The sequence below is a fragment of the Vanellus vanellus genome (genome assembly GCF_965231255.1).
Source record: "Vanellus vanellus genome assembly, chromosome: 5".
Taxonomy (NCBI): Eukaryota; Metazoa; Chordata; class Aves; order Charadriiformes; family Charadriidae; genus Vanellus; species Vanellus vanellus.
The window spans coordinates 68,639,529-68,662,820 of NC_138910.1; the positions used below are offsets into that span (position 1 = coordinate 68,639,529).

The window sequence follows — 23,292 nt, forward strand, 5'->3', positions numbered from 1 at the left end:
ACTACTGTGTTAGCTTTTCAGTGCTGGCTTACTTCTTGTTATCCAAGGGAAAGAAATACTATAAATTGCTTCGATTTGATTCTTCAGCTGTTGTCATAAAATCATGCAATGTTGTCACTGCTAATCTGAAAATAAAAACATGTTTTTTTTCTTAGTAAACTTTATCTGGGTAGCTGTGGAATCCTGTTATTCTCACTTCATGTGCAGTGAGATTTTGAAATGCATTCACGTAATTTTCAGTTCCTAGATTTGTTGGTGAAATTATATGTAAGCTTAATCAAGAGGAAAATTGATAAGTACAAGTAAATATACTTTTTTCTTTTTCTCTTTGTAAGGATTTTAAAATACCTAGTAATCCCACACTGAAGATTCCACTAGCAGCTGTATTTGATGACTTAGATATAGAAGTGGAAGAAGATGAGTTAAAGACTAGAGGTAATAAAAGCAAAATCCAGCGCTTTATTGCCCTTTATTACATGTGTATGTCTCCAAGTCTCTTCTCCAGCTATATACTAGTTCTCTTCTAAATAGAACTGTTTCCTGTTCTGCTCCAGCTAAGATCTTTATTTTTAGTTTCACCTCTATTGCATCATCTTTACTTACCTTCAGAGCAGAGGCTGCAGTGATAAATATAGTGCACCTGTGTAAGCAGCAACAAAAATAAGAAAGCATGTTGGAGTAATGTTTAGTGTAGCTGGTGTTCTAGCCACTCTTGTAAAAGTAGTTTTTAATAAAAGCCGTTCTAATGTTTTTTTCCTGTCCTAAAACATTCCTGATTTGAATCCTTTACTGTGTTTTGGATAACCCTTTTCTGAGCCTGTAGTATCCCAGTATGGTTTTTTTGTTTGGTTGGTTTTGTTTTTGTTTTTTCTCCGTTTCAGTAGTGGATTTCATCCACTGCCAAACTTTCTGGCATACCCCACCCTAATATTAAACTACTGTAAAGGTGAAAATGAGAGTGGATGAAACCCCCAAAGTGAAGCCTTAATTTCTCATTTCATAAGATAACATAATTATTATTATTTCTAATGAGTCTCAAATTGGTATTGATGATTTTAAATGGGATATGTGTATTTGTTAGTAAAGAAAATATTTCTAACTAGCATTTTGTCAGGAAAATCAGACCAGCAGATTTTTAAGTTATTGTTTTTGAGATGCCAATGCGTATGTCAAGGCAGTTTGTTTTCCATCAGTGATAAAAGAGTTGTTCTAATTCATGGATTTCATTTCTCCTTTACTCATCTACTACCAGCTTTCCCTCTCCTAAGTCTGCTAACGTTTGCCAAAAAACCTACTTTGCCCCTTCTGTTGTCTGGCACGGTCTTTCTGGATATGTCACCACCCCACTAATTTGCCATCTGCCCTTAAATCATTAAACCATGTGTTTTATTCCCAGCTAGTTTCTCCTACCAATGTGTATTTCTGTATCTTCTTGTCCTATTAATATTTTTGGGAATGTGACTTACACAGAAGTAATATACAAGTAGAATTGCATTAAAGTTCCCAGTAATATTGATGTGACTGTGTTAATACATTTCTCAAATTTAAAGGAAAAAACTTACTTAGCTCCATTTTAATTTTGTTCTTAAAATTACTTTTGAAATGCTTTTGATGAAGCAAACGTTAGAATATATCTTTGCAGGAAAAGAAGTCTGTTCAAAAGCTTTACTTGCAACGCTGAAGGCTGGAAAACCGCAGTGAGAGTATCTTCCTGATACATCTTCTGCTGTTAAAAAAGATAAAATGAAAAAATACTTAAAAAATCTTATGACTGTTTCCAATTTCAGTAAAAATAGCCATCCTTTTTCTATCAGAAATGGGAAGGGCAGAATGAGGGTTCAGATGTGGGAAGCAAGATTGTATTTCCATTCAGACAGATAGAAGAACCTTTTAAAACTCAAAAATGAAGTTCTGTGTATTAGAAAATTCAGCTGAAGTAACCAAACTGGTTTTTTAGATGTAAAATGATTTACTTAGTAAGTTAAGTTTTTCTGCCACAGGCTGAAATGATCAGGGTAGTTCCTATACTTCAAGGATTGCATAGAGCCAGTGGTGTTGGTTGTTGAATATTTTAAGTTTTCCAGTCTTATTGATTCTTTGCTTATAAATGTTACTGTTTTCTCACACAAAAGCCAATTTTTTTGAAATCAGTTAATTCATTTAATAACACTAGTAGCTATGAATAGCAAGACTGATCATAGGTAATTATAATTCTGATTCTGGGATAATCACATGCTGAGTAGGTGTTGAAAGTTTAGCGTAATCTGACTACTAGCATGAATTTGAGACAGAAGAATGAAATCTTCCTTGAGAAGCTTTTGGTAATATGATTAATGGTTACAAATGCAGCATAGCAACAATTTAACTGAACAGGTAAATTAAGTTCAAGTAAAACTTAAATATTGATAAGCATATTTCAAATTACAATCTGCAGCTGACATAAAACATCAAAAGTTAGTAAGATGAAATACAATCTACTTGTCTGAAGTGTTTTAGTCAGCCAAAATCAAAACACTTAATTACTTCTTCTAGTTAGATTAGTATTCCTTTAGGAGTCCTATGTTTCTTCTAGTTACAACTCGGCATTATAATTGGCATCAGAAGTGCTACACAAGTATTTTCATTAGTCTGTATTTTCTAGGAAGTATTTTCCTTAATATGTCTTTTATTGGATTAACAGACTTGCTGACTATTCATTCTGTTTTTCAGGTCTAACAGGATTAAAAAATATTGGAAACACTTGTTACATGAATGCGGCTTTACAAGCTCTTTCCAACTGGTAAGGGAAATCATTGTAAACGTAATGTTAAATTTGCTTATACATACATGCATTTTCTCAATATATATGTAAGGATTTTGAAGGGTTGCACTACCATGGAAGAAGACATGTATTTGTTAAATCTCAGTCTTATATACTACAACCAAGTGTAAAAAAAAAAAAAAAAAAAAAAAAAAAAAAAAAAGTGTCATGATATATGGGTTACTCAGCTTTTTCTTTGTTTCATTCTAATTCCTTGCTGTCTGAAATAAAAATATATGCAGTTCTAGAAACTAGAAGAAAATCTGATAAAAGCTATTGAATTTGTGGGCTGGGTTTTTTTTCTGCTACAGAATAAATAAAAGGAAAAGCATAAGAATAAACACTAATTAAAAAGAAGAGACATGTTAAGATCAAAAGGTCCAAATTCAGCCCTTACAAACAATACATCTCAACACTCTATGCTAAATCATCCTAGGAGTGGCTGGAATACAAAATCTTCTCATCCCATGGTGATATCAGACAAGTTCTTGAAGGAGAAATCTACAAAAGCTGAAGAGATAAAAACACCGTCCAACTCTAAAGTTTCCTGCACTAGAAATGGTTAGGCGGGAACAGCACTTGAACATATATCATATATGCTTACCGTATCCATCTGCTTTTGGCAGTAGCTTAAGACAGGCAGGATACAAGGCTAAGTAAACCTCACTGAGATCCTTTGTTGGGGGAGAGAGCTGAGACAAATCTCTCTAGAAGGTAAAGAAGTGGACAAGGCATTTAATCATGAGTAAATGATTCTGTTGAGAAATGCCAGATTTTGCAAGTATGCTGGGATAGCTCCTTTCTTGGATAAAAACAGGTTCAATCTGTATGAGGGATTGTGACTTCAAAAGGGGGGGTATCGAAGGGAGAGAAGTGAGAGAGTATGTGAGTTGGAAACACTGCATGAAGTAAACAGATAAATAATCATTGAAATATAAATTATTTACCTACAAATATCATGTGGATTCTAGAGAAAAGGTTTGTTTAAAATGCTCTTTATGGACTAGGCTTCTGGTGATTGTTGCTGTAGTGGTACATGTGTACTTCTGTGATGGTTAGTAGGAATTGTCTTGAATTTGAATCCTGTTAGACAATTCTGGTGCTATAACAAATGTCAGAATGCATTTGAGGAGCAGTGTTGCTGTACTGCTGAAGTTGTCCTCCTAGGAAATGCTTGGTTGCGGCGTTTAAGTATGTAGGAAATTGAATTGTTCAATTACGTAAAGTATTGCGATTTTTTTTTTTTGATAAATAATCTTGTATGAAATGCAGATTTCCTCTTGTATTTTAGCGACCTGAAAAAAATACTATTTTCTTCTTTTTAATCAGCCCACCTTTGACGCACTTTTTTCTTGACTGTGGAGGCTTAGCGCGGACAGATAAGAAACCAGCAATTTGTAAAAGTTACCTCAAGCTAATGACGGAACTCTGGCACAAAAGCAGGTATTGCATCGTTTTGGTGATGAAATGGTTATAAATAGACTCCAGAGCCATGAAGGATACGTTAATCTATCCTAGGTTTCTAATTTTTATTTTGTGTGTGTCACAGAGCTACTCTTTTGATTTAAGGAAGGAAAGATTAACTTGCGGGATTTAAACACTCCTTATAACCTGTGCTTTTCCATATCTACCAAATATAGGACAAACAATTGATGTAAACTGTAGTAAAGAAGATATGACAAGAAATAGATGATAAACACTACAGAAAGTGAGCTTTTAAGAATAAGTTTGTATCTGCCAGAAATACATATAAAATGTTTAACTACTTTATCCTCTCTGTGTCCTTCATTCTGTATCAATGTTTTATCAATTTCACTTATTTCCTTTTGTGGAATTTCTGTTATCTCTGTCTGAGAAAACACTTCAAAATACAAGTACAAAGGTAAAGTAACAGTAATTATGCATAGTGCCAAGGGTACGTCTGATTTGTCATCCGATTCTCTGACAAGAAATGTGGCATAAAAGGCCTGGTACATTCTCTATTTCTGTTGGATGACAGATTTAAAAAAGAATCTATAGTTAATAATTCAAAACCAATATTATGTTTGGTTAATGATCCCAGTAAAGATAAAAAATTCCACTTAAATAACTTGCTTTTTATGTATATTTATATATGTAAAACAAGTTCCTTTTTTTTTTTCTTTAGGCCTGGTTCTGTTGTTCCTACTGGTTTATTTCAAGGAATTAAAACTGTTAATCCAACGTTTCGAGGCTACTCCCAACAGGTAAAACTTTCTAATGTCTTTTAAATCTGCCTAAGCCATAAAGTTGTCTCTTATTTTTGAAATTAATGCTTAGGATACAGTGCTTCTTATATTTGTTTAAAGAAAATGCAACATAAACTTCAGATGATATGCTTCAAATGTAGATCTGAAACCTAACCAACAGTTAGGTTAGGTTTTATGTTTGTTTATATCAAGTTTTTGAAAGGCCTTCAACTTCTGAGAATAACTCCTTTTCCCTTTTTTTCAGGAAAAATAAAGTAATACATATCTAAAACTTTTCCTTTGTGTGAAGTAATGCTGCTAATATTTGGGCAGTCCCAGAAAACAAAATAAAGATGTTCAGGAATAAAAAAGAATATAATCGATTTTTTTTTATATTCATCTACCAGTTACGTTGTTTTAAAAAAATTAAACACACAATATCTAATTGTCTTTGAAAAAAATCCGCCACCACTGTGTATTTCGTAAGCAGTATTGTGGTAACTGTAAGTTGGTAACTCGTTAAATAGACATGGATTATTATATAGTAAAGGCATTCTTCAGTTGATCCTTCATACAGTATCTTGCTGCGTTCATACAGTTTGCAGTACTTTATTAAAAGCTTTTCGGCTAGAGAAAAAATTTAAACCATGTAATTAGAAAAGCTTACTAATATCTTCCAGGAATCTGCTGTTATTCAAAGGGATTTTGCTGTTTCAGTTAGCATGTTTCATATTTGTGGAATGGAGGTTTAGAACACGTATTTTAATGTTCTAATGCTGCGTGTAGCTGTAAAGTAAATGTTTAAATAGTAATTTCAATGTTTTTTAATTTACTCAAGAGTTTCTTAAGAACCACATGAATTTCTGGAAAAGTAGAAAATCAGTCTTGATAACTGAAAAGAAACTATGGAAACTTGGTTCTCGCAGCTTTGAACATTGATGAGAATGTCTTTTTCCATGCAGAGCAACACTTCATGAGAACCTATTTAGGTTCTGCCTGGATCACACTTCAGTTGTGTGTTTAGTAGGTTTCATGGCAACAATTAAAACAAAGCAGGTCTTTCATGACCAACACTCTCCTATGCCCAGCCTCACAAATTGGACAGCCAGTTGGGCAGCCATGTCTAGTGTTCAGGGAGAAAAAGGAATTCTTTTGCTTAGTGAAGAATGTTTATCAGTTAATCAGTATCTCAAGGTTTGAGTTGTCTTTTTTTTTTTTTTTTTTTGTAAAAGGATTGTCAGCAAATAGGCACATTAGGTTTTTTTTAATTACCCAAACCCAAAACTCAGATCTGGTAGTTGTAGTTTTTAAGAAAAAAAATGTTTTCTTGTCAGCAGTTGTGAGCTTAATAAGTAATTTCTGTGACGGATGGGAATGTTGAGCAGCAAAAATTATTATTATGAACAACCAAAATACAAAAAGGAAAACAGAAGCAGTAGTAGTTGCCAAGAAGAGGTTATTGTTTTCTCCTATGCCTGCTTTATTAGATGTTCTCTATTGCCAGCAACCAAGCTGCTGTGTCGAGTGTTCAAATTTGGTGGCTAATCCAAACATGGATTAGACTTGGAGTGATATTTGACAGCTTTTCGTGGAAACGCTGATAGTTGAGGATTCTTGTCCAGGCTTGAGAAGAGGAATTAAAATCTTTTTTGACAGTATGATGCAATTGGAAAGATGGGCTAAGTACATCATCATGCTTTTTAATAAAGTACTTCCATGCCCAGTGAAAGCAAGGCTCTGGTTGCTTTGCTGGAGGTTCTGCATAAGGTTTTAAAAAACTGTCCCTAAAGTGTTCCGTTTCCAGCAACACTGGAGTCTGACTAAACTGTTGGTAGTTTCTTGTTATGTTTATCATTCATGAAGGCTATGGCAGTATTTTTGTTAAAGTTGTTGATATAAGCTTTTGGGGAATTTAAGTGTTTTGGAGGAAACTTGTATAAGATTATTTGTGACATGCAAGAAATGGATGCAGGAAACAAATACAAATTTCTTTTGAATGTTAGACCTGGAACAGAGGAATTTACCTTATTCTTCTTTAACAGCCAGCTGTAGCTTTCATTTTAGTTACCTGTATCTTTTCATGATACAACTTTAATATCTTCCAAATATAGTGGAATAATATTGTAAAACTTGTTTAAAATCCTAGGATGCTCAAGAATTTTTGCGTTGTCTAATGGATTTGCTTCATGAAGAACTTAAAGAACCAGTTGTAGAACTGGAAGATGCTCAGCCTATGAGTGTTGAGGAGAGTATGGAAGAAGACAAGAGCCAGTCAGACGTAGGCTTTCAGCCCTGCGAATCATGTGGTACCTGTGATAAAACAGAAAACGAAGCTATTTTCAAACCAGTCTTAGAAGATCCTGCAGAGACAACCATGTTAATTCAGGATGATGATAACAACTCAGTCACATCCAAAGACTGGCAGAAAGAAAAAATATCAAGCAACAAGCTTAAACGAGCAAATTCTATGGAAGACTTGGAAAAAGACACAAACACAGCTTCAGAGACCAATGAATTTTTAAATAATCAAGGAACTGTCAAAGTACAAATACACAGCAGATTCTCAGGTAATAAATTACTAAAGTGCAATTGAAATAGTCAAATGCTTAGCCAGAATATCTGTGTGAGTGGAAATGAGTTGTAGGACACAGTAGAGAGGTATAGGTCAAATAGGGTTGGTGGATTTACTTGTGAACAATGCACCTTCTTAATTTTTTTTTTTTTAGTTTAGGCATTCTAAATTCAATTTGAATTCCCTTGAAAAGCTAAAGATTTATATTGAGTAAGGTTTCAGATAACCCAGGATAGTGGGGTTTTTGGTTTTGTTCTTGACTCTTGAAAGTATGTGAATTGAAATGTTGCTTCATTCCTAGACGTCCAGTGACCTGACAGTGTGGTTAAATACATTGCATAACTGTTGCGTCTGTTCGTTCTGCAGTACATTTTTGATAGAATTTATGAAATAATGCAAATATTAATTGCAGAGTACATCAGTGATGTCCACATGAATGATCTATCTGCAGCCCAAACGCCATTATCAAATGAAGGGATGAACACACGCTTATCAAACAGTCCTCCAAAATCATTCTCATCGTGCTCTTCACTGGCAGCAGTCCACAAAAAAGGTATAGGCCTTTTATTTTCTTCCTCCTGGTACTGAATTGCTCTGTATTACAGTTTTCATTTTGTTGTTTCTTGTGTAGCAATGCTGTGTTGTTCTTAGGATGTGGGGTTTTTATCCCCTATCCCCAGTGGGGAGAGGGAGCATTATATAGGCTGGACATAAAAGATTACTTCCTTTCCTTCTGTAAAATTCTGATTCTTTTGAAGCATAAATAGTATTTGCCTCTGCTTTAGAAGGATGGAATAGTATTTTTAGACAGCTTTCTCAATTGCACTGGTTTGGAGAGAGGGAAAACTGAGAAGTTAGTACCCCAAAAAATATAATGCTTTTCAGAGAACGTGTGCATTGGTTCCTCAGCAGAAGTTCAATAAGTCAACATTTTGGTTTATTAAGGTTTAAGGAGCCATGCGTGCTTATACTGTAGATAGACTTTTAAATGTTAGCTGCTTTCTGGTTACTGTCTTTGTAGTGTGGAGTTTTTCTTTTGGCACTTGGTATGATGTGTTTATCAGCATCCAGAATGTTTACACTTTTACTGCATTTAGATACAAGACAGTGCTGCTTTAGGGCACAAGAACAATATATGATTTTTTTTTTTTTTGCCCTTATTTGTCTAACAGTAGACTGCTTTAATAAAAGCTTGTCTTTTGGAACGTGGTTTTAAGGTTATTATTAAACCAAACCAAACCAAAAATCTCCCACAACTTTAACATTGTGGTATTTTTTCATAAAGCAGGCTGTTCAAGATAAGTTCTGAAAATGTTTGTGTTATCCTTTTAATGCTTTAGCATTGATGTTGAGTGACAATGATTTAATGGACTTAAATCTTTGACATCCTTGGTTCATTTGTTCAGCAGTTTTCATACTGCATCTGTGCTACTGTCTCCAATTTTGGCTTCACCATTACAGGAAGATTTTAGACAAACAGACCTGAGTCTATCAGAAGAGGTACTAGGTGGCTGGAGCCTCTTGTGTACAAGGAGAGGCTGAGAGAGCTGGGTTTGTTCAGCCTGGAGAACAAAAGGCTAACGGGGAACTGTTGCCATCATCAGCATGACTGGCTATAGAGAAGCCAGAGCCAGACTGTTCTTGAAGCTGTGCAGCAAACAGAAATGGAAGCAAGTTGCAGAAAGGAATATTTCTATTAGATGGAAGGAAAAAAAAATCTTTCCACTGAGTTGTTGAATAGTGGAACAGAGGCAGGAGGCCAGAGGTACCCCGACGTTCTTGGAGATGGATATTCCAAAGTTCAACTAGAACCGCTTTGAACAGAGAATGTATCAGATGATATCCAAAGGTCTCTTCCAATCCGCACTACTGACTTTTTTATCACTTCCTAATAATTTAACTCTTAGTCATCTATGAGTATTGAGGGAGCAGATATGTATGCAGTAGAACTGATGAGGGGAGTAGCATGGCAACCATTTGCAAGCTCGCAAGGTACTTTTTTTTTTTTTTTTTTTTTTTTTTTTTTTTTTCCCTCCAATTCCCCATAATGCTAGGGGAATTCTCTAGTGTGCTAGGACTTGTGCCTGGGGGCTAATACCTAATTACAGCACACCTGTTCCCTTCTTTTCTTCTGTTCCCCCCTTGCTGAAAGCACGTGGTGTCTGTTGGGTGCCACAATTCTATGATGCCCCTGCTTGTCAGTGTTTTCCATTTCTTCCTGCTGTTAGTGTGGATGAATACAGCACATCCTCCACATCACTGATAAATGAAGACTTCAGAACCATCTTAAAGCAGTTCAGTGGCAAAATAAGTGATTGAAAGGAACCTTAGAGGATTCTGGGCAAAAGGCTGTATGAGGCAGTTTGTGTCCATGGTAAATAAAATATATCTGATGCATTGTGGAAAAGAGTGTTTTTCAGATTACTTCTAATGGCTGTTCTTTCTGCTGGAGATACTTTTGAATTCAGACTTTTCTATTATTTTAGACATCTTTCTAGGTATGGGATGATAGAGTGACAATATATAATACTGCTGGACTGTAAAGAGACAAGAGTACTTGCTTATGGGCAAACTCTTTATGAACAAAGGAGCCTTGGGAGGTTGTGAAAGATCTATTGGAGTAATTCAGTTTCCTTCTCATTGTAATGATTTCCATGTTTCACTGCCTATCTTGTTACTGGCTGCCAGCATTTTGTCAGAATTTGCCTTTGACTCCTGCAAGACTTTGAGTGGTCTCTTGGGTAATATACTGACTCCAGAAGTTTTGTGGTCTTCACTTTAGCCTACCGTTCCAGTAATCTATAGAGCCCAAGAGACTGCTCTGGTGTGTTTACCTAATTAGTAGTGGATTTGGGTGGGGAGTACATGTTACTGGCTTGGAGTTTTACTTTTTTTTTTTTTTTTTTTTTTTTTTTTTAAAAAGCTGCTGTTAGGCTTGACTATAGTAGTAAATTTAGTCTACTTCAACCCCCTGTCATCAGTAGTGTGATACAATAAGCTTGTGTATGAGCTCTTCAGTCCAACATGGTTAAACTTCCGGGAAAGATGTGATCAAATTAAATGTCAGATAGAATGTGCCTTTTTAAGTTTACACCTTGGGGAATTCCTGCCAAGACTAATCTCATAGCAGTAGGCTGTAGATTTAAAGACTGGCTGTTTGAGTTGTACTAAAACAGTGGCAAAAATTTCTGGTGTTTATCCCCCATAAACTGCTTGAGGAACCTACATGAATTGCCTGGTACTAGCAGTAATCTGGTTGTGTAATTTCTAAGAAATATTTAGTAAATAGAAAACAGGGCTTGGCTCATAATTTAATCCGAAATATGTGTGATCTCTAATTATATTATGCAAAGTTGAAGGAAATCAAAATCCACTGTATCTTGATTTACTTTCAGCATTTTATTTTTGTCATTTTGTAGTTTCAACTGTATCATCACCAAAAAGGAAGAAGCGCAAGAAGTACAGGAGTGTTATCTCTGATATATTTGATGGGACTATAATAAGCTCAGTACAGTGCTTAACTTGTGATCGGGTAAGTAAGGAGGGGAAGTTCTAGCTTTTTATGTTTTTCAGAAGGTTAGATTGTTTCATACTTATTCACTCAAATAGTAATAGCAGCTACTACTAGCACTTCGTGTTTAGACTAGCTGCTTTCATTGAGCTGGGTATTTACTCAGATCTGAAAAATAACATTTTGAGAATTGGTTTAGAGTAAGGATGCAGAGAGAGTCTTGCTCTTCAACTTTACTTAGGTATGATTAGTTTCTAGTAATGTTCTTAATATCCTAATGCATACCTGCTACTGTCGTAAGTTCTCAGGTACGTAATGTTACAAAGAAAAGTAAAAGACCAACCATACTGCTTTAATAGTCTTATCAGGCAAATTGAGGTGAAGAAAATTCACTTCTTTCAAAAAATCCAGGGAAAGGCACTTGATTTTACAGGTCATATGAATCATTAACTGCTTTCTGAAGTTGTCCTCTAAGATATGATGTAATGTAGGAACACTTGGGTTTTTTCCTGTACTATTTTCTCCTAGAATTACTTAGAACAGCACACGTCATCATTTAAATAAAGGTAATTATCTAAACATGTCTAGTGGACTGCTTTAGTTTCAAAGTAACAGTATCAAATATTGGATATCCAAATCTTTGCACTGGGGACAAATTTCTCAACATAAAGTTTAAACCTAAGCCTGGTGCAGTTGCATGCCCTTACTGCTTCCCTTCCCTTTAGATCTAAGAATACCGAGACCTCAGGGTAGTCTGGTGAGCAAGTTCAAAAAACAAATAAGAACTTTTAAAGTTTGCTTGACATTTTATTCTGTGACTATGTGATCGCTAAATCCAGCATGGGAGAAAGAAAATGCATAGCTGGGTCTCTTTTGCAGCACGTCCACTTACATCAGGTCAAGATAACGTCAAAGTAAAATACTGTCAAAACAATGGGATGAAGCTTTCTGAAACCAGCTTGTATAGGAGCCTGAGGCAAAAATCTTAGTGCTTTGTATGACTACTAGAAAGACAAATAATTAATAACGACTTAAAAAAAAAATTCAGTGATAACGATGTGCAAGTTCACTCTAAAATGTTTTATACTTCCCCTTTTTCTTAGAAAATGAATTCTTACATCTTATTTATAATTAATTTGCTACCTAGTGGAATTTTCAACTATACAGTGACTTAGTAGTTACTCATGAACTTTACAGAATTCAATTTAATTGCTGTTTCTCTTCAAGTTTAACTCTATTTTGTTTCATTTGTTTTCTTTAGCTGTCTGTAACCCTGGAGACCTTTCAGGATCTGTCCTTGCCTATTCCAGGTAAGGAAGATCTTGCTAAACTCCATTCTGCAAGTCATCAGACATCTCTAGTCAAGGCAGGATCATGTGGAGAAGCATATGCCCCCCAGGGATGGATAGCTTTTTTTATGGAATATTTCAAAAGGTAAATAATATTCACCGTGTTTTATTTATTTATCTATTTTGAAATTCCAGTTTCTGCTCTTCTGGCAGAACATTTGTTGGTTTTCTTTCTTTTCTGTCAATGATGTTTCAGGTTTGTTGTCTCATGTGTTCCTAGCTGGTTTTGGGGTCCAGTTGTAACCTTACAAGATTGTCTTGCTGCCTTTTTCGCCAGAGATGAGCTCAAGGGTAAGAGGTTAATTACATGAACATGTTTCTTCTTGGTCTCTTTCCTCCTATCACAATAAGATGATTAATATCTTCTTAGCTTCACATAATTAAGCAAAGGCCACCTGTTAGACTGTAATACAGTCATTCCTTGCTCTTATGGGATCATTCATTTCAAAAAGGTAAGCTTCTTACTCAATTGAATATTTGAGGCAAGAAATGCCCATGAAAGCTGCTTTAGAAATGTCAAGTAAATCTGAATTTGATTTAATGAAATGGTATCAGCTGAAGGTTCATAAAAATTTCAAAACCCGCTATATTAACACTCATTCTCATAACTTTAATTTGGACTTAGTAAATGATTTCCCTTTTAAATTATATAGCGTCGTCTCTTGAGATTATGCTGTACTGCTTCATGGTTGAAAGCATAAAACCAAAGAACGTTTTTATTTAGTTGCCATGTCAACACTCTTATGACTGTTAAATAGTGAATGCAACGTAAAGATAAATTCCCTTGAAACTTTTATATATCAAATGTATGCACTTGAAGGATGACTATTTGGATTTAAAGACTAATGACTGATTTTTCTTCTCCCTGATATTTGCAGGTGATAACATGTACAGCTGTGGCAGGTGTAAAAAGTAAGCTGGCTTTTACCTTTGTTTTAACTTGTCTTAATTTGAGTGCTTTAATGCTTCTGTTAGTCAAGAGGCATTTATTTCTGTTGGATATGTCACAGTGCTATTAATCTTTTGATACTACCTTGTGTTCTGGCTGTCAGAAATGTAATGTTACAAAGGTGCAGGAGTCAGGAAGCACTGACTCACTGTACCATATTGCAAACCAAACGTGCTTCATTTTTTTTCATGTTCCTTACAATTTTAGACCTTTCTGAATTGTTTTTGGATGATAAAATAAAAACTCTTAGCCCCCCTATATCACTAAGACATTTTAATTGATACGGAGTAGGTCACTTCAGCATGTTAAAAATAAAAAAAAATATACTATGGCTTTAAATAGTAAAGAATCAAGAAACAGAAGTGGTCTGAAGACTGCTCAAAGCCCTTTATGGGAAAGGAGTGTCATTCCTTGCTGTGTAACGGGTGATCTGCTCTTTTGCTGAATAATCAGTTTTCATGAAGCTTAAAGTTCTTTCCTTTATGCTAAGAGAAACTGTTGGCTAGATGGAACTTGATTATCTGTACTTGCTGCTTTGAATTTTTCAGCAGTACAGATTGTCTTTTCTGAAGCGACATTGTTTGTATCATTTTGGCTACTCCATGTCTAGTCTACATTCCAGAAATATTTTGGGTTTACTAATGTAATGTTCAGCTTAGACTTTTGCTGATCCAGCACAATAAAATAAAACCTTTTCAGAACTAAGTGTTGGTTGTTTTGTTTGCTTTTTTTTTCCTTTGCTCAGGTTAAGAAATGGAGTGAAATTCTGCAAAGTGCAAAAATTTCCTGAGGTACTGTTACTACATGCATTTTAAAGCACTTTTTCTGCATTATTAGGAATGTGGTAAGATTAATGAGTTGCACAGAGTAAATTGTGTTTATGTGATGAAAGCATATCTTCATATTGACGTTTGTTTTAAGAACGTGAGGAACGTTTGATTATTCACCCTGTAAGAAAGTAAGTGAACCTTGTACATGAAAAGAAAAGTTAGAAAAACTCCATTCTTCTATGTTGTTACTGTCAGCCTGCAGAACTTATTTATACTGTAGATCATAGAATTATATACCACAGCCAGACTGGAAATCTTTTCTTTAAGTAATGCTTGTAACTTTACGTTTTAAAAGTAATCCAGTCTTACACGTCAAAACTTGAGTTGATGGCTGCAATAATCAGGAAGAAAGTCCCTCGTGACAAGATTTTGCAATAGGTGCATTGAGGAAAAATAAAGGTATGTTGTTCATTGCTGCGTCAGTGTTAGTAAATGTTCAGGACTGGTTTGGTTTTTTTTATGCTGTCAGTAAGATAAGTCTTTGGTAATTACAAATTCATTTCTAATGCCTTAAGCCACAATTGATTTAAAAAAAGTTATCTGTGGAACACAGAGTTTGTGATAGTTGCCTCAGGCCATAGAGTGATCCTTTGGGGATGATAAAAGGAAAAGATGGTGTGCACGGTGTAGTTATTAAATATCAAATAGTAGCATGTATAGTTCTTGAGTGAATGTGTCGATCCTTCTTACAGATATTGTGCATTCATCTCAAAAGATTTAGGCATGAACTTATGTTTTCCACAAAAATTGGGACCCATGTGTCCTTTCCCTTGGAAGGCCTTGATCTTCAGCCTTTCCTTGCGAAGGACAGTCCAGCTCAAATAGTGACTTACGATCTCCTATCTGTCATCTGCCATCATGGAACTGCCAGCAGTAAGTATGTGGTTGATTGTTTTGTCTTTGCAGTTGATGTTCACATCAGCACTTCTGTTTAAGGATGATATCCATATACTCAAGGGTAATTAGATAAGCGTTGGTAATTACAGTGTGAAAGATAAATGCTGTGATTTTTACCTTCCGACCATAAGATGGCTTGCTTTCAAAGATGCGTCAACTCCTTAAAATTGTATGGCATACCTAAATAAAATTGTAAGTGGAAAAAAATTGACAGATCCTGGAATATAAAGTAAAAAACCTATATGCACTTTTGAAAGTTAACAGTATAAATGTACAAATACTGTTACATCCCAGCAGGTGGCTAGTTGATAGACTAGCTGTGTTCTACACAGCTGCTGTTCGTCTAGAGTTTTGATGCTTTGTATGGGTTACTTTTTTGGAAAGAGTTGACAAAGCACCACAAAGATGACAGTAATTTTTTTTAAAAGATATTCTCTTGGGTGATTGCTGACAATTTACCCAAAACCAGGAAATAACTGCTATTTATGGGTAGTGATGAGTAGTTGAATAAGCATCTTATTGCTATATGTCAAGATTGTTTTCTGCCCAGGTGCTTTCAGTATTTATGAGATTTAGAAAATAGGAGAAAAAAAAGTTTGAAGCCAGAAACTTCATAGATTATAGAAGTTACCCACCCCCCTCATGCTCCCCAAACTTGAGGTATCCATTGTTTAGATTAAGTTATTTCCATTTTTTCTGGATGCTTTTTCAACTTCCATTTAGTGCTTGCTGAATGATGCTTCTCGTAATCAGTTTAGTAGATGCTTGAGAACTTAATTATTGGCAGTTGAATATGTATTTAAAAGTAGTAATAATTTAAAATGTTATGAATAGTCTTCACAGTTAAGTATGGTCTTGATATCATGTAGCCATTACACATCTATGCTTATTTCTACTATAAAGCATGCAAAGATTTGGAGAGACTTACTTCCTTTTCATGTATTGCAGAGTAAAATGGGCAGCTCTGCACTCTTTTTAATAACTCTTGCTTCTAACACTCTAGGTGGACACTATATAGCTTATTGTCGCAACAATTTAAATAATTTGTGGTATGAATTTGATGACCAGAGTGTCACAGAAGTGTCAGAATCCACTGTGCAAAATGCAGAAGCCTATGTTCTCTTCTACAGGTAAGAAATTAAATGTACAATCATACTTATGTAAGTCAGGTATGTAAATTAACTTTTAAGCAGTTGTGCAGCTTTCAGAAATTAGCTGCCCCACAAGAATTACAGTGGAAGAATTTGACCAACCAGAAAAGCTTATGCTGGAGAGACACTTAATCCTTCACTTATGTCCTTAACACTTGCTCTGTCATTGCTAAAACATGCATGGAATTTGAAATGAAAATTAAATCTGCATAAATAAAGCATAGTGAGATGATGAGAAAGAGAACTTGAAGCAACTGTTAGAACTAGCCACCAGTTACCTTGTTTTCAATTAGAGGAAAGGAATTCTGCTCAAGGGGAGCTTTTGCACACAGACTCTTAACTGCTAGAGCTCTAAAGGGAATTGTGGAAAGTCTTTAGCAGATGGGATGTGGAACAACAGAGGTTTTAATGTGTTGTAATTTAATTTCAGGGAATTTATAGGCTGGTCTTTTCCTGAAAGTTGAAATGAAAGCTGAGAAGTCATGTTATTATGATCTTCAGTCTAAGGAATTTTTGTACTTGAAATAATAAAAGCAACTTAACTCAATTTTCAAATTCTAAATTTCTGGTACTAAGATCAAATTTGCAGTAAAAGTTGACCGTGAAATAGATTGTGTCAGAGTTGCACAAGAAATGAGATGTGTTCTGAGAATGTTTTAACATTCATTAGGAGCAGTTGTACCTGCCACTGTCTGAGCTAAGCCTGTGAGCCTGATTCAGTAGGTTCTTTAAAAGGAATGTGGAAGTCATGCTGTATTGTCAAGAAAGAACAATGTACCTGATTGTGGGACAAACATTAAGATAAATAATAAAATAACAGCCTTCATAAAATTTGGTTTTAAAAAATAATATACCCACAAAACACTACCATACACACAAAACAGATGTTCTTTCAGCACATTTTAGAAAGCTTAGTAGAGATATGTATGCATTTTTAAATTACAGCTAGAAAGTAAACTTACCTACTTGAATTTCATTTTCAGACTTCTAAGGTTTTTGTTAAATAATTTTAATCTGAATTTAAGTAGGTAATGAATTTTAACTGGGTTCATAGCATTTGTTTTTTCCTACTCTTTTAGTCTCATTTTGCTATGCTATAAATAGCCTTGTTGCTATAGCCATTAGGTCTACTTGAAGCTTTTCTATCAGTTATTTGAGTCAACTTTGTCTCCATAAATTAACTGAGGTGGCCCAGCTTTTGTGTGATGCTGAGTCAAGTTTCAGGTCAGTGTTCTGGAGGATGGAGTGAATGGTTCAAACCTGGTTTTGGCGAGGAGAGATTCTATTCAATCTAAGAACAGGACAGCAGAGATACTTCCGGTTGGACAGCAGCCTCAATGAGAAAAGTAAGGGGATACAGGGAAAGTAGGGGAATTACACGATCTACTTACTGTTCAGCCTTACTTCTGAAGGTAAGTAAGGAACATCTGCCCAAGGAGTACAGCTTGCAAAGCTGTAGCTCAAAAGACGCATAGAGGAAATGAGCAGAGCCTTATCTCCTTTTCCTGTGGCAATAATCATCTCTGCAGTATAGTCTTCTGTCTCTGTTGCAGTCCAGCGATGTGCGCTCTTGGGCTGGTAGGGGGTCTTTGGGTTGTTGAACCAAGCAGGCAAAAGCTTTCTTGTAAGCATGATAACACCCGTGCCATGGCTCGTCGGAAGGAAGGACAAGCATAAGTTTAACAGAGCAAGTGGTCTTTGCTGCCCTTTCCTCTCAGTACTAAATGTACTGACTCTTGTGACACGTGATTCTGTAACACGACGGTCTAAGTTCCTGCCATGCATTTGGATGGTGGCTTTGGCTGCGCATAAAAGGTGCAAGTTTTTTCACGTGCTAAGTCTACTACTTCATGCTAGTAGAACTTTGAAGTATAGACATGGCCCAGGTAGTTTATGTGAAAGAACAGTTTTCTTTTCACAAAGTAAACTATCTGCACTGTATACAAGGATATATATTTGTTTAATGATTTCTATTTCGGTAATAGAAAGAGCAGTGAAGAAGCACAGAGAGAGAGACGGAGGATATCGGGTCTACTGAATATGATGGAACCAAGTCTTCTGCAGTTCTATGTTTCCAGACAGTGGTTAAATAAATTCAAGACTTTTGCAGAGCCAGGACCGATTTCAAATAATGACTTTCTCTGTGTGCATGGAGGTGAGACTGTAACTGAGTATCATTTAAGAAGAATTTTTCTGTTGACCTGTAGCTATACAGGGATGTACACTTGTTTTTAATTAAAGGAATTTGAATATAGTCAGTTCATATTATAACTTCTGTAACTCCTTAGGTAAATTAGAATCATAACTTCTGAGTAAGTTATTCCTCTCATTTTAGTAGCTGACTAGTTGGAAATTATACTCTGTGAAGTTCTATTTTTTTCTTTGCGCATTTGATTTTGTTCATAAGCTTTCTTGATTCTTAAAAAGGAACAGTTTGATTATCTGCTTGCTTATTTAACATACATATTCCTACTTTTAAAAATCCTTTCACTTTATTGTCATCCTCAATACTTTTGTCTGCCAATCTAAATCTTTTTCTCAGCTACGTGCTAGAAGTTTTGAAAGCTATGGAACAAGAAATTGGTCTGATGCTGGGTATCCAGTGCATAGCAGTGTGAAAATAGTCATTCTGTATATTTTGTATAGGAGCATAAAAATTTTACTTTGTGCTAAATGCTAATAAAAATGGGAGAATTACATTAAGCAAAACATTATTTGGGGAAATATCCATATTGGAGTGCCAGCATTCCAGGAAATCGTTACTATGTGGTGGTCTTATACCTATTTTCTAATGAAAAATACAGCTGTGTTAAATTAGTAGTTAGAGGTGCTGCCTCTGTTGCTGAACCAAACTGTTGACATAGGAATATTGTGCCCCTGTAGCAATTTGCAGTGTGTACACGTGAGCCCTTGCGGCTGTGGCTTTCCTTTTGCAGGGTTACAGCAGGTGAGTCTTGTACAAATGCCCAAACTACTAGATTTTTCCCTCTTCAAAAGAATTCCTGCATAGCACATGGCTGCTTACCATGTGCTTCGTTTCCAATTCTGCAAGCCGCTCTATATCTGCCTTCCTCAAAACTTCACAACTTTCAAGCATTCATGTTGTTTGAAGTGATTCTTAAAGGACTGCAGCAAATAAGTGAAATTTGAACAGGCAGTTTGCTAATATGTTTACATGCATAAACAAAGTATTTAATCACTCTTTAACATTTTAATTGTGTATACCTTGAGAAGCATTTTGCAATCACTATCTAAAAAGGATTCTGGCCCTTTAATTTTAATCTTTTATGTAGTTTGCTTCTGCTTTTTATAAACTTTTCAGCCCCATAAAAGACTAAAATTAGAGTGGTCGCTTTAAATACTGTAATATACTGTGGTAAAACTTGTTTCACGTGATTTCTCTGAATTCATTGAAAGGTTGTATTTTTGTTTTATTTAGAGACCTCTACCATAGTCTCCTCCTCTCCAAACCCCTCCCTCCAATAAAATCTGCAAGTCTCTTTCTTTTTTTTATTTTATTTTTTGTTGCTTCTGCAGGCGTTCCTCCACACAAAGCTAACTTCATAGAGGACCTGGTTGTAATGCTACCTCAAAATATATGGGATAATCTATACAGCAGGTAAATTTTGTACTGTAACTGGAAAAAATCCAGTGATATGGCTTGAGAGCAAATACGTGCCAAGCAGCAACATCAGACTTTAGAATTAGTGGCTCAGAAAAAAAATATATATATGCTCTAGGCATAAAGCTAAGTGAAGGGATAGCAAATGGCTGATTTATATAATTTGTTTGTGCAAAGTAGTGCTAAAAGGCTACATAAAGTAGTGTGTTGCTGGGATAATACTTGAGTATTAAACCAATAAACATGTATGGTATGTACAAAATGACACAAAGTAGGTCAGCAAAAGTACGCTTTGCAAGAGGTATTTTGAAAGAGCTCTCTGTATCAGCTTCCTGTTCTCTTGTTGGCTGGAGACAGCTTCTCTTTTATGTTGGCTTTGAATCCATAGCCTCAGTTGCCAGTACTGCTTCAAAATAACTTATATCTAAGCATTCTGTATAACTGCTCCACACTTTTTAATGTAGGTCAGCTTTAAGTGCTTGCTTATAAAGGAGGGATTCTTACAAGATGTGTCTCCTTTTAAAGTTACAAAAAGCCATAGAAGAGCTTTGCTGATGACCTTAAGGACTCTGTATTGCACTTCCATTAAATATTTTAGCTAAAGGGTTGGGGTTTTTTGTTTTAAAGTTTCAATGACCACAAGTGAAAAATAGAAACAACACTTTTTCCAGCTTATTTCTACTTTCCTAGATGTACTGAATTTTTCTTCCAGCCAGCTGACAAAGGCATTATCTGTTTTCTGTATGCAGAAATATTTCTTAAAACTGAAGGAAAATGTTTTTAGACTTCTTGTTAATTTCCCTTTGCTATAAAACTTTTTAACAAGATGTCAAACTTCATTCATTTGATAGAAGGGTAGAAGTCCCAGAGATGATAGGGTCCTCTAGATTTTGAGAGTCATCTACTAGGCAGAAAAGAGGTATGAATTGTTATTGCTAAACATCTGTCTGTTCTGTCTGGCTTCTTGACTGGTGCATGCACCCTTCAACACAGAGTAGTTCTGAAGCAGTTGTGTTTTGCTTTTTGTCTTGCTGTTACCTGGGAATTATGGGAGAGTACCATGGCTGCAGTGGGTGAGAATTTAGGGTGAGGAAGCCAGATATGGTGGAAGCTGACATTTACTAAGATATTATTAAGGAAAATGAGGTATTTATGGACTGGTGATTGGCATCCTAGATATAAGTCCCAAACACATTTATTTTGCTGGTCACCTGGCACTACTCCAATTCCACATGCTTTGGGGTCACAGTTGCTTCAAGATGATATAGTATAATCCATACTTGACCTATTTCAGTTAAAACCTTGTGAACTGATTGGTGCAGCCTAAAGACAGTGTTATCTTCAGAGGTACAATTGAAGTGGCAGGTGTCCATTTTATGAAACGTATGTCTTTGTTAAGTTGGGATGATTGAATATATACCGAAGAACTTGTACAAGTGCTGTTGTACTGAAATAATGCTTTAATTTTCAGTTAAAATACAACACTTCTGTATTTGGGGGGGGAAAGAAAATATGGAGGGGAGGGTCAAGTTTTTTTAAGAACAAAACAATGAACAAGTTTAGAGGCTGGTGTCAGGGAGGTGGCAAACTGATGCCTGCAATGGAATGGAGGAACATGTTTAAGATAAAACTGGCTGGAAGTTTTCCATAAGCAGTTTCTTAGAGATCTTTAGTAAAATCACGTGCTGTGTATATGTATCGGAATATTTGCTCGCTGACATGTTCTTCCCATAGTAACACCTTTTGAAGTACATGGTACAGCAGAGGTTGAGATGGTTTGTACTGGCTTTAAGGCAGTGAGAACTTGGAAGGTGGTTGTGTCTTAGGATGGAGTACAAAATGTTACGAGGAAAATAAATGATGGCATTCATGGATCAGCGTGACTGACATGTGTCAGGCTTCTGTTACATATTATAAGAAGCTGACGCTTGCAATGTCTACAGGTGCATGATCTTTTTACATGGTATTTTCCATGAAGTTAATGGTGTTTTACTCTTACTGCAGGTACGGAGGAGGACCAGCTGTTAACCATCTGTATGTTTGTCACACCTGCCAAATAGAGTCTGAAAGAATTGAAAAAAGAAGGAAAAATGAATTGGAAATGTTTATTCGGGTAAAAAAGTAAACACTTATTCATTCTGGTTTTTGTCATCGCCTGACATTCATGACTTGACCCAGGGGGTTACCAGAAGTGCATAGGTGATTCCTGTAACAAATGGACTTTGTTAAATATCTGTGTACCCATATAGCCCTTCTTTCCTGTTGGCAGGAGTAGTGTTCTTGTGATATCCCAGATAATTTCTCTAATTATATTTCCATATAAGTAGTTATTTAATGTGTTTCTTAAATTGCTTTTTTATAGTATGGAAACAGAGTGCAGCCACATAAGCAGTTTTTCTTTATGCACTGCCAGTGATCTGTTCTGCGCAATCTGATAAGGCTTAAGTGCAATAATACTGGCCAGCAAAAAGTTAATCATAATCTCTATCTTTGGTTCTACTCTTAAAAATATCGTTAGAGCCATAAAAAATCATAAATAATTCAGTATTGAAGTAAATACCTTAGTATTGTAATGAATCTGTAAAATTAACATCAAGCAGCTACTATATTTTCCATGAATTAGAGATTATGGGCATAAGTCTGAATGGTAAAATAACTGGTAGTAATGATTTTGTAATTCTTAAACAAAAAATGTGTTTTGAAGTTTTCAGTGAAAATAAATGCAGAGATATTGGAGTCCCAATTCTGCTGTCTTAATTCGTGAGAGGGAGAAAAACAGAATTGCAGCTGTTCTTTCGGTTTTATCTGTGCTTTAATCATACTTCAGAGATTGTGTCAGCTTTTCCATATTTTAATTGCTACTTGAACTTTTTAGTAATTGATTTTTCTTTAGTCTGGGTCACTGCTGGATAATAGTTACTATTAACAACATTGAGTCAACCTCATTTGCTTTAGCGATGAGTATTTTTCCAATATAAATAATGATTATATGTGCACTGTTGTGCAAGTATTGTTACTGGTTAGCAGGCAGAAAATTCTGTTATCCTCTATAAAGATTGCTTTAGGGAAGGATTGCAAAACTTATTCTGTCTGAAACCTTAAGAAGTTGTGTTGATGCTTTAGGTTCATGGCTTCAAGAGGGAAGTATAGCTATATTAATTACAGAGGTAAAAGATAATGGTTTTAAAGGTTTAAGTGAATTTTTGCATGTTTCTTAATAACATTGTGACAAGATCTGTAGTCTCTGAAAAAGAATAAAATGTTAAACTTCCAAAATCTTAATTATAAGAATTTTTTTGTGATAGAAACAAATTTAGTTAAATGCAACTGAAACTCTTTACTCAGCTGTTTTTTGTAATTTAAACAGTAACTTATATTGCCCTGCAACAGAAACTCAGAAAACC

The 23,292-nt window shown here is 35.4% G+C and overlaps 1 protein-coding gene across 2 annotated transcripts in view; it reads left to right on the plus strand.

The window, feature by feature from the left end:
• The window catches only part of USP33 (ubiquitin specific peptidase 33), a gene marked incomplete at its 5' end in the record, with an annotated part of 37,329 nt that overhangs the window by 8,826 nt on the left and 5,211 nt on the right, over positions 1-23,292 (plus strand). The window contains 16 exons of one of the 2 annotated variants that reach the window (XM_082484553.1): positions 336-435; positions 2,710-2,779; positions 4,130-4,243; positions 4,947-5,025; positions 7,154-7,574; positions 7,992-8,132; positions 10,999-11,111; positions 12,352-12,524; positions 12,636-12,730; positions 13,318-13,351; positions 14,134-14,179; positions 14,911-15,091; positions 16,119-16,245; positions 18,252-18,421; positions 19,804-19,885; positions 21,893-22,001. In XM_082484553.1, coding sequence (XP_082340679.1) covers positions 336-435; positions 2,710-2,779; positions 4,130-4,243; positions 4,947-5,025; positions 7,154-7,574; positions 7,992-8,132; positions 10,999-11,111; positions 12,352-12,524; positions 12,636-12,730; positions 13,318-13,351; positions 14,134-14,179; positions 14,911-15,091; positions 16,119-16,245; positions 18,252-18,421; positions 19,804-19,885; positions 21,893-22,001 — 2,055 coding nt within the window. The remainder of the gene's footprint in view (positions 1-335; positions 436-2,709; positions 2,780-4,129; positions 4,244-4,946; positions 5,026-7,153; positions 7,575-7,991; positions 8,133-10,998; positions 11,112-12,351; positions 12,525-12,635; positions 12,731-13,317; positions 13,352-14,133; positions 14,180-14,910; positions 15,092-16,118; positions 16,246-18,251; positions 18,422-19,803; positions 19,886-21,892; positions 22,002-23,292) is intronic. The other variant, XM_082484554.1, reaches the window with a different exon arrangement.